The 12015-nt window shown below is 27.1% G+C and overlaps 1 protein-coding gene across 1 annotated transcript in view; it reads right to left on the reverse strand.

The window, feature by feature from the left end:
- Window positions 1-531: 531 nt before the first annotated feature.
- Window positions 532-12015, reverse strand: part of Cka (Connector of kinase to AP-1) — a 54142-nt gene continuing 42658 nt past the window's right edge. The window contains exon 11 of the mRNA XM_075368921.1: window positions 532-7493. Coding sequence (XP_075225036.1) covers window positions 7324-7493 — 170 coding nt within the window. The 3' untranslated portion in view covers window positions 532-7323. The remainder of the gene's footprint in view (window positions 7494-12015) is intronic.

Here is a 12015-nt window from a genome sequence, read left to right on the forward strand (position 1 = left end):
ATTATATCTTTTTTTTAAAAATACATATCTAGTTATGGTTACAACAGCATGTGTGCATTTTAGGTAAATCATAAAATTATCAACAAAACAAAACCATTGTTGACAGAAGCAAAAAAAAAAAAAAATTAAGGAAAATTATCCAGATAGCCATTAATATTAGCTAACAGAAAATAAACTCATCAAAAATAAAAGGAACAAAATTTGAAGATCAAGTAAATGTGATTTAAATATGACATCTCAAACATACCGTTCAAATTTTTATACAAAGTACAATAAACAACTAATATAATAATTAATAAAAATACCAAATATACTATATAATAAAAAAGGGTTTTTCAACAAAAAAATATGGTAATTATAATCAAAGGATACTTTTATAAAAAAAAAGAAAATAAAATAAAATAAAATCAATTTTAAACATTTTTTTATCAATCAATTTTAAAGAAGAATATAGACAAAAAGAAATTTGTCTACATAAAAGACTAATTTTTTTAAAAATAATTTATATAAACATATTAAAATAAGCTCAAATGATAATTATTTAAAAATATATACAAACAAAAACTATCAGCTATCAAACACAATACAGATTTATTGTATTTAATACACAAATTAATACAACAAAAAAAAAATAATAAATCTCATCCCTACATTAAGTGTAATCAATCCTCTGAAGTAAAATATTTATAATTTAACTCGCTCTCGATTAACTGCGTATACAAAGAATCACAGTAGTACTAATAGTTAAGAACATGTACCAAAATCCACATGATACATTGCTGTAAATGACCTGTCATCAGTGTACATCCTGTTATTAGTAAAATCCCATAAATTATAGGACACCACATTAATTTCTTTTCAAACTTGTTTAACAGTCACGCTGAAGAAGCATCAGAAACTGATGCTTCCTCAAACCTGCAATGTTTTAGAGAATGGTTTCCTGGAAATCAACAATTTTTATAAGACTGATAAATAATAGACTCCTAAGATAACCAGAATAAACAATGCTGGGTACAATTTTATTATGTGCAGTTTGCATCTGTGGCAATAATAGTCAATAATAGTAATTATGCGGCAACAATAATCAATATAATAGTAATCTCTTTTCAGTTAGGTTATATAAAATTAATATCAGATGTGAAAATAATTGAATGATGTTTTGAATGATTCAGAAGAGATGGTACAACAAATTATATGATTCGGTTAAAAGATAAACAGAAAATAAATAATAAAAGCAAATAACTTAAGTACTTCTAGTTTTATAACATATTTTTATTAAATATAATAAAAATATATCAACTTAATAAGTTAAAATTTTAAAAGTTATTCGTTATAAAGTCTATTCGGTACATGACAGCAGCAATTATACATCAAATGATATGACACAGTCACCCTGAAATGCTTTTTAACAAAATAAGACTGAAAGATGATGCCTATCAACATCAGAGTATACTACTAATAACATCAGTTCCTGAATATATCATAATAATTACATATATATATATATATATGTTACCTTCCCAAATACAAAATTTATATCTAGACATAACTTTTTTTTTCTATTACATTTCAATTCCCAAAATTAAGATTAGAAATTAGTTACAACCCAACAATTTCAAGAGCACATTATTTATTAATTAGCAATTAACACAGTTATTAGCAGTTGCGACTCTCACCCACAACACTTACAATTCAGACATATAATGTAGCAGTATAGAGTTTTTTAGTAATCAGTTTTATTCACAGTTTCCTAGAGAATACTCAATTTTATCCAGTAATAACAGGTTGACACCCTAATACCAGTCACTTAACGCTGGATGAAATTAGAGTTATGAAAAACCACCATGTCTGACCAGGATTTGAACTCACAAGCTTCTAGATGGACATGATAAAAACAACACCACATCTGATGAGAATTTGAACTCTGAAGCTTCTAGATGAGGGACACAAATGCTAACACTTGTACCACAGTTAACGTAAAACAAAAATTAAGATTTTAGTGAAACTGATTCTTTAAAGAATTACATCATTCTTAATGCAAGTAAATAATACTGAAAGCACTTTTGCAAAACTACAACAATGTATACTTCTGCTGGATTTCATTCCTGCATAATCAAGTATGTTTAAGGTAAATGTTTCCTTGTTAAACTGTATCCAGATAGTTCATTAAAAAAAACAAGCAAATTCATCTATTTACAAAAAAAAGAGGGGATTTGTTTTGAATTACTGTTTAAAATATTTACAGTATGCTAAAAAATTAACTATTATTACTCACTAATACGAGTGATAATACAAAAGCGATAGTTTCAGCATCAAAGCCGAATTTCCCGTATTATTTAACACAATGAACGTACAACAGTAAATCAGACAATTTTCAAATATTATTCTATATATGATAAATTGTTTAACATGATCAAATATTCTGCTCATAAATGAGTAAAAAAATTGTCTTACGAATTTCAATTTATTGTAAATATTACAAGAGCTATTTTATTTTTAGTTCAAATTATTTTTTGTTTCTTTTTTGTATAGTTTGAAAAAAGTGAAATATTAGTATGGGCATTTTTTAACTGGATAGCCTGTTAGAAAAGCAGTGAGCAATGTTCAAGTCTCTGGAAAGGGTCTAGGCATCTCTGTAAATTATTAATTTTATTTAAATACAACTGAACTAAATCAACTAATTTTTTATAAATAAAAAAAATGGCAACAGTTTTTAGGGTGAATTTCTAATACTTTTGTTTAAATCATCTTCTTAATGTCGGGTAGGTGTATATTTCTTTAAGTCTAGTTATGCATTCCTGTAAAACACAATTTAATATGAATTCTGTAATCAACAAATTTTTTTTTGCATTATAACCAAGTAAAATGCTAGATTAGAATTATGCTCTTGTTTTGATGCTGATATAACTATTACTGATTTAAACTCTTGAAGGTTCAGGAAGAACCTCAGTCTGACTGAACCACTAATTATCAGCTTGAACTGAAATCTATCTTAATGAAAAAGTAGTACAATATTAATTGATTTTTGTTCTTTTATATCAAGCTAAATTAATAATTAACAACCTTAAAACACTCACATGCCAATTAATATTTTATAAGTAGGATATTCCTACTGTTGACAGTTCAATAAAGAGAAGAGAGAAACCAGTAACAAAAAAAATGGTCACAATACAAATGATATTTCACAATATGCCATGATACAGAATGATCGCAAAACAGATAATACAATATAAAAAAATGACCTCATGGAAGAAACTAAAATAAAATTTTTGTTTATATATATATATATATATATATCAAGAAAATAATAATGCCAAGTAGTTTAATCCAATTAATCACGTCCATTAAGAATTAGGCCGATTTAACCTGAGTTTTATACAGCCAGAGTTGCTGATTTCTAAAAGAAGATAGTTTTAAAAACTAATTGGACATATAATTACAGGCTCTTTACAAATTTTGCATTTATAAACTATTTTATAAGTTGTATTTTTTCTATTTTCATTTTCCATATTGGAAAAAAATAAACAGTTCACATTTCTTTCTTTAAACACAGTTCCATTTTATATTAAAATTGCCTTTAATAAGAAAGTGAAAACTGAGTAAAAAAATAAAAAGGCTAATTCAGGAAGACGGTACATAATAAACTTGCAAATAACACCTTGCTACCTTTTTCTTGTGTCTTTTTTCTTTCAAGAAAAATGTTTTAAGCTTTTTTAAAAAAATAATTTTACTTTGTAACCACAAAATTTATTTAAAAAAGTTTAATTCATCTAAAAAAATATTTTTTTAACAAGCAAGGAGTGGAGGAATAATTACATCATACCTCAGTACTCCTATCACAGTTATTAACACACATTTACTGTGGAATTATTTTAATCCCATTTTAGAGAGTGCTGTCCCAATCCCTGGAGACCAGAACCTACCTTGCATTTAGTGTGGCTGGGTTTGACTGAAAACTCACCTGAGCAGCTGCTTTTTTTCTCTTTAAAATGATATTTTATTATAGAAATGTATAGCAAATGTTATAGCAACAAATAACAGATTTTAAAGGTCTTTTGTAAATATTTACCTTCTGGGAGGTACAAAACACACTGTGGTTTCTACACATTATTTAGTTGCGATTTCTACCTCCAGGGTAAGGATGCATCAACAATTTAATTTAGTCTTTTTATAACTTACGAACATCATATAATTTGGTTATTTCATATTTGTTGTCAAGGTTTTTTTGTTTGAATAATAACCAGTATCTGGTTAGGCCTAATGGTAAAAATAAATGCTTATGATTCTGATGAATAAATTTCATAATTGCATATTTATGCAATTGTCAGCGATATGTATCTCTGGCAGAGAAATTATTAAAAATGAAAATTGCATACTGCGGTACCTTGCGAAGTAATAGAAAAGGAGTCCCCAAAGAAATAAGTCAACTGAAATTAAGACATGGGGGAAATTCGTCAGCCTAGAAAAGAAAAAAATTGAAGCCATTAAATGGCAAGACAAACAGCCTTGTATTTGACAAGGCTGTTTGTGACCACAAGGTCACACTTGAATTAATTTTTACTTGCAACTGTTAATGCCTGGATCATTTATAAAATGATATCAGGTAACAACAAAAAAATGACAATAACAGAATTTACAAGGGTGTTAGCAAATAGTTTGGTAAGTAAATCAAAAACAATTGACATGGAAAAAAGAGTAGGCAAGAGACTTTGTCACAAGTTAGTAAAACCTGAAGGTCCAGGCGAAAAAAAAAAACCATCCGGCGATTGCTACCAGAATTTGTGGAATCAATGAATAGCAAAGAAGCTGACAGAAAAGCCTGTAAGGTGACATCTTTCTGCAAAGTCTGTGAAGGCAATTCAAGTTATTGTCTGGAGTGTTTTAATTCGTACCACACTTCTATTTAAACTGTAAAAATTTTAAAAAGCTAAGTTAGAATATTATTAAAGTGTTAATGAATCTTACTGTCTAGCGTTAATTCTTACATTACCTGAGTTTTTTAATGACTTTTTGCACATTTTTTTTTGAATTCTTAAATTATTAATACAGAATTTTTTAGAATGTAATTAATAAATTAGTGAAAGAATAGTGAAACAAAATTAAATTAACAACAAACAATAGGATAAAACTAAACATAGCAGAAAAGTACAACTTGATTCAGCAGATACTGTTATAAGTATCAACTGCGTTATTGTGTTATTGGATATGTTCTGCACCCCGGGGATGGGAAAAGCATTATCATTAAGGCAGGCAATTATAACATTGCACTTTATTGAATAACCTTTCCTAGCACCAGGAACCAGAACAGCAGCAAACATATTAACATTATACTTCAGTAGAACTAATTTAATTAAAATTCCAAATGATTGAAGTGAAAGTAAATATGATGAAAGCACATTAAATTATTTTTCTAAACAAACAAAATTATTTTTCAATATAGCAAAAAATGAATAAACTGTTCATACTTTTATGAAGTGGGCAGAAATAATTACTATCTCGTTCATTTAAATCATACAATTGTGTAATATATAAATAAAACTGCTTAGACCAAATAATTTTTCTGCACATATTGATTCTCATTCAATCTTCATATCAAATACACTATTATTTTTAATTTAACAAATTTTTGCCATAACCTTATCTTTCTGGGGGAATAATAATAATATTACAGTTTTAATTTAATTAATTATAATAAATAACAATGTTATTGGTAAAATAAAATAAAAACCTATTCAAATAAAAAATACTGCACACATCATTGGTAAATGAGAGAAAAGAAAATGCAAATTCATAAAAAAAAAAAAAAATTTAGAAAATCATTTTGGGTGCCAACCTGTTAAAATACATACAAATTATTTTTAATCTTTTAGACAATTCATTTAATTATTTAATTTAAATTTTCAAATTTTTATGTTACTCTTGAAACAGTATTTAAAAAGGATTATTTAATTTATTTATGTATTAAATAAAATTTTAAAACAATTTTTCATTCTTAACTTAAATCATATAACACCACACACACAAATTAACAAAAGAAACTTATGCTCCCAGGTTGAACAAATAAATAACTTTGTTTTATCAATAGGCCTACACAAATATTAATAATGGTACGCTGATAGTTTTACGACACTAAAGATTACTTAGTTTGTAAATAAATCATTTAATTTTTAATAAAAATATAAATGGAAGCACAGTTTTTCAATCATTTAAATGCTGAGTGCACAAGCACATAAAATTTTATAGTTCAACAAGAACAAAATTGTACGTGGACTGTGCATGCAAAAAACATATAGAGCAAAGGAAAGGGTAAAAGAGCTCAGTCCAATACTACATTTATTAATCCATCATTCACACATACCTCAGTATACAGATCATATTTGAGGCTCTTTCAAAACATCTCTTTCACTCTATCCTGCACACCTCAGGGGCAATTTGACTCTCAACCGTACCATCACTGTACTTACTGTCTCATAACAGCAGTAGTGGTATCACTGTGTACTAGTAATTATTAATATAAATATTTAATGTATCGATTAACAGTTTTCAAGACAAGGCAAGAAATGGTGTCACATCAATATATCTATTTATTAATTTAGCTTCTTTTTGTTTAATTATTATTACAAATATGAAAATACTAAATACAGACTATGCTTATGCTAATATACATATTTCTCTGAAACTCATACATGAATATTACACCACATCACTGACATAACTCACAAAATAAATACCCAAAAACAGATAGTTTTTATCACACACACATAAACACATATACATATACATACATACACACAACCTCTATTCTTTCTTTCAGCAGACCTTTAGTCTTTATTCATTACTAATATTGATCATAATGCATACTCTTTAGTCTTAACTTATAGTACATGCATTATTGCAGTTTGTAATACACTCATTTTAATTATATTATTATTTTCAACATAATCAATAATTATTATAATTATTAAAATAATACAGTCGTTACATGTATTTTATGAGTGTAGTATGAACACACATGCTCAGAACTTACTCACACATGCACACACGCATATTTACACACCCTAACAAGAGAGTTATCATCATGCTGTAATAATAATGTATAGGAGCAACAGTGTGTCACATGTTAGTATTTATTTTCGCTACGAAGGTAAGATCAACAACAGCAACGGCATCACCAGTATGTGCAAGATATATGACCTTATGACACACTAGGCTTTCTAGCACACACTGATACCATTATTTTATATTACAACAGTAATAATGCCATCAACAGCATTTCTTTATTTGTTCTTTCTTCCATAGATTATATTTACAGCAGTTGATTTTTTAAACAAATACTTTGGCAAGCCCATCAGCACCAGCTGTTGCTATATAAGGACGTGATGGATGGAATGCTACATCCAATATGGACTCGTCAAACTTTTTCCGATGAGCTGTAATTTCTTGGACGCATGTCTTGTTATCTAGGTTCCATAATCTTATACTACAGTCATGACCTAAAAAAAAATAAATAAGTAAATAAAAAATCACTATTTAAATTTAAATATAAATACAAATAAATTAAAACAAACCATCTTAGTAATTGAACCTGAGTTTGCAGATAATCAAAATTATCCGCATAAACCACCAGTTACAATTTTCATGTACATAGTCTGCATTTATTATTGTTAGTTAATGTCGATTGCAGTCTGTCACTTAAAATTTACATTTACATGGTGTCTCACTAAGAAGTAGACAGAATTTCAGGATGTGCAACGTAAGTGAAAATATAATGAACAAAAGTTTATACAACATTAAGTACAGAAATACTTAATATATTTCTTAATATTTTCAAGTAGTAAAATATTTCACCCTGATTTCTACTCCAAGGTAGGTAAAATGAAGCCATCCCCTGAAATTCTTATAAACTTAAATTAAGGAATAATTTGATGATTTCATATGTATGGTTTTAACCAAAAAAATTGAAGAAAAAAAAACAGGTTTGACTTAAATCTCCAGTAAATTTTTAAGAAAATTATTGGGAAATAAAAGAATTGGTATAGCGAAACAATTTTTTAGGATTGATGTAGACTTCATTAAGTTTTTATAGTAAACAAATAAAATTTTAAAACAGAATTATAAAAAAATCAACACTGCGTAAATGTGGAAGTAACATGACTCATGAATTTCTTAAATTCATGACTTTTTTAAAAACAGACTGAAATGTGGCAAAAAAATACTTTATTTTTAACCAAAACAAGATTCATTTCAATATTAGAAAATATTGGAACAAAATCAATTATTAAAAATAGATTTAAAAAATAAGACAGGTTTTTAATACCATTATTTAAATTTCATTATGTTATAAACATTAAGAAATGAAAATTTATTATTTAGAAATAGTTTTTAAAATTAATTTAAGCACTTTTTTTAAGTTGGCAAAATTAAAAGCCAATAAAAATGAAATCGGTATTACATTTATATATTTTCAAAATTGAAAAGATTATGCTGGTGTTAAAGATGCCTTTCAGTTTTCAAAAGAATACAGAGATATAATGTTTGTTTATGGATACTGTAATGGAAATACATCAGCTACACATATCCTGAATGTAGAAAAAGATTCCCATATAGAAGGATCCCAAATCTCATCCACAAGCCTTTGCATTACTATCATAGTACTTATGCAAAACCAGCTATTTCTATTTCTGTTCATTTTCTGTTGAATCCTATCACCAATGAAGAGCAGAATTTAATTTGGCAAGGTCAAACAGCCTGGGGTTGAGTTCTAGACGAATTTAAAATCGCACGGTTGTCATGCAGTACAGTAAGGTGAATACTTCATAAAAAAAATCTCTGACCCTACCAATAGAAAAAGGTTCCATCATATTAACTACTTGGAGACTTCTGCTGCATTTACAAATTTTCATTGCTGGTTGGCAATTATTACAAAGTACACTCCATTATACTTACTGATGATGCAATTTTTTCAAAGATGGAGTTGATTCACAGACACTTAGAATGTAGTTTTCAACAACACAGATTTATATTAATGTTTGATGTGTTATTGTTGACAAGTATATTATTGGACCATTTATTTTTGATGGTGACTATATGGAAAATTGTCTTAATTTCTTAGAAAATAATTTGCCTCATCTTTTATAAAAAGTTTCGCTATTAACAAGAACAAAAACATTCTTTCTTAGCACTCCTCATTTTTATCAAGAAGTTAGGAATTTGGATCGGGCAAAGCGTACAATTAACAGGCTTCCTAAATCAATTTATTTGATGCCAGTGAACGACTTCTTTGGGGTAAAGTGAAGTCATACTTAACTAGAGAATTAGTGACAAGAATTTTCAATCAAGCTAAAATTTTACAAAAAAATCTTGTAACGTTAAGAAGACCCACCCAAGGAATTTTAAATTGAGTGGACTATTTTATAGCAGAATAATTGTTCAAAATTTCCTCTGTTGTTGAGACAATTACTTAATATTAAGCTTTTATTTATTTCTTTATTTTGTTTCTCAATATTTTCCAATATTGAAGTGATTCTTATTTCTGTTGAAAATTATATATATATCATTTTTGCAATATTTCAATCTATTCTGTTTTCAATAAGTCTTAATGAATATCATATTTCTTAACTCTTCTTCAATTTTAACATAATTTATACATATTTTTCTGCATTCTTCACAAATTTTACTGGCTTCATTTTAAGAGGTATAGAAATGCTTCATTTCAAGTAGCTGGATGCAATTTTCTGCTACTTGAAATGAGCATTTTCACACTTCTGTTGAACTTTTTCTTTATTTTCATTTGTAGATTATTATATGAAATTTTTCCTGTTTCTTCTGTGACACTTAAGTACCAATACAGTAAAAAAAAATCTCATCAAACAAAAATAGCAAATCAGATGTATGTATATTCTTTTGCCATAAAAAAGCCAAGCCACTTGTTTACTTTTGCCATAAAAACAGAGCCGCTTTTTTAATTTTCCGGCTTGCAAAACATTATTACTGCTGCCATAATTGCCAGACACATTTTTAAAAAAAAAAGGATCATTTAACAGCTGATACAAATATTTCTATTTCTTGGACAAAATACATTAAAGATTACATAGTTTTACAGTATCTGTTGCATATAAATGTCAGAAACAATAAAGCAATAAAGTTTTAATGTTCTTATGGCTTTTTAGCAGAACAAGCGAAAATTTACAATTAAAATTTCATTAATAACTAACGCTATTAATCAGGTACAATGACAATATTCAGTTAACATAGTTAAAAATCTAAGCCAATGATGTAATCCATTAACAGTTGATAATTATCAACTGAAAAACTTGAAAAGTTTACAGACAAAATATACTTGTAAACTTAGATTTCCTAAGACTGAAATTTATGATTATAAAATTTGCTTCTATTAGTTTTATTAGTAAAATGAATGCGTAAGCAATAAATTAATGTTTTGTTTGAATTTTACGGATGAACAACTAACAAGGCTAATTTCCAGAAAAAATACCATCAACAGCGTTAAAAAAGCTTTTAAATAATTTTTTTACTTTGTTAGAAACTTTTAAAAATAACAGCTAAAAAATTATTAATAAAAGTTTATGCAGACATCTATTGAAAAAAATGAAAAGGTTGTATGGAACCCTCAAAAGATGGAGGAATTAAAACAAAGGTGCTTGTAAAAACATCCGTTAACAGTAAAATATATATTTATTTTTTTTAAAAATAATAAATAAATTCAAATATTTAACAACTTCACTGACTTGCTGAATTTTCAATTTCACATAACATTTGAGACTCTCGCACACAGTTTATTAGCAGGACATGGAAACGCTACATGACATATTATTTTGTGTTTTTCTATGTACATGTGTTCACCACAATCATAAATAATAAATCTACATACTTAGTGTCCTGTTACATTAACTCTGACCAGCTAGTATTGAGTAACTATTTGCTAACATATAGTGGTCTGTTGGGAACAATTAAATTTTTTTCTCAGGCCTGTTATTAACATTAGGCAAGACTGCATATGGATCTCAAGACAGTCAAATTGTTAAAACAAAAAAGTGCACATTTAAATTGAGATGAAAAGTAAAGGGTCATAGCAAAAAGTTGGTTTAGACTATAGCTTATATTAAATTTCAGAGTTAAATAATTTTTAAACATGAAAACAACTTTGTCAATTTTGCCCATATTTTCATTAAGATGCCACCAATTAGTGAAGATTTAAATCTCCATCCTAATCCTATATAATAAACGAGAATATGATGAATCTTTATCTAACATTTTTGCAAAAGACATGCTGGGTGTTAACCACCAAAACTATGTTAGATAGAGTATGTGCTCTCAGCACAGTTAACAAAAAACAACTACTCAGTGAAAAAATAAAATTCATAATAGGTGGTGAAGCAGATCAAATTAGCAAGTTACGTCATTATAGATAAAGCTGTCCATTATTTAAAAAGATTTAATATTCTACATTTTTATTCCCCCTAATCTAATGATTTGATAATCAAATATTTTTTGCCCTTAACGATGATGGATCAGACTTACTGGATTTTACTGGATTTTGATGGATCAGACTTACTAATTCTAGTAAATACCTAATTTTAAATTACTTTATATCAAATTGTCAGAAAAAATATGAATTTTATTAATTTTAATATTTTTTCACATTGTATGATCATTTTTTTTATTTTTTAATGAATTATGTTACTTTTCATAAGTAGTGCACAGATCTAATTGGTGGTGCATTTATTCATACATTATTCATTAAAAATATCCACGTGATAATTTCCAAATCACAGCATTAAGTGTCTTTTATGATCTGTATTACAGATTTCAAATTTGTTTTTTATCTAATTTTACTTTACAGGTTGTATTCATGGCATGTCATGTGTTTAAGTTATTTGTTTATAAATCAATTCGTGGAAAAAATATACACTTTATTTTTTACGATCATTAAATGATAATTTAATTCACTTTAGTTTTTATTTTGTTTTGTACCTCAAAGTTTCTTTTTTCATAAAA

Source organism: Lycorma delicatula, chromosome 6 (genome assembly GCF_047948215.1).
Source record: "Lycorma delicatula isolate Av1 chromosome 6, ASM4794821v1, whole genome shotgun sequence".
In the NCBI taxonomy this organism is placed as follows: Eukaryota; Metazoa; Arthropoda; class Insecta; order Hemiptera; family Fulgoridae; genus Lycorma; species Lycorma delicatula.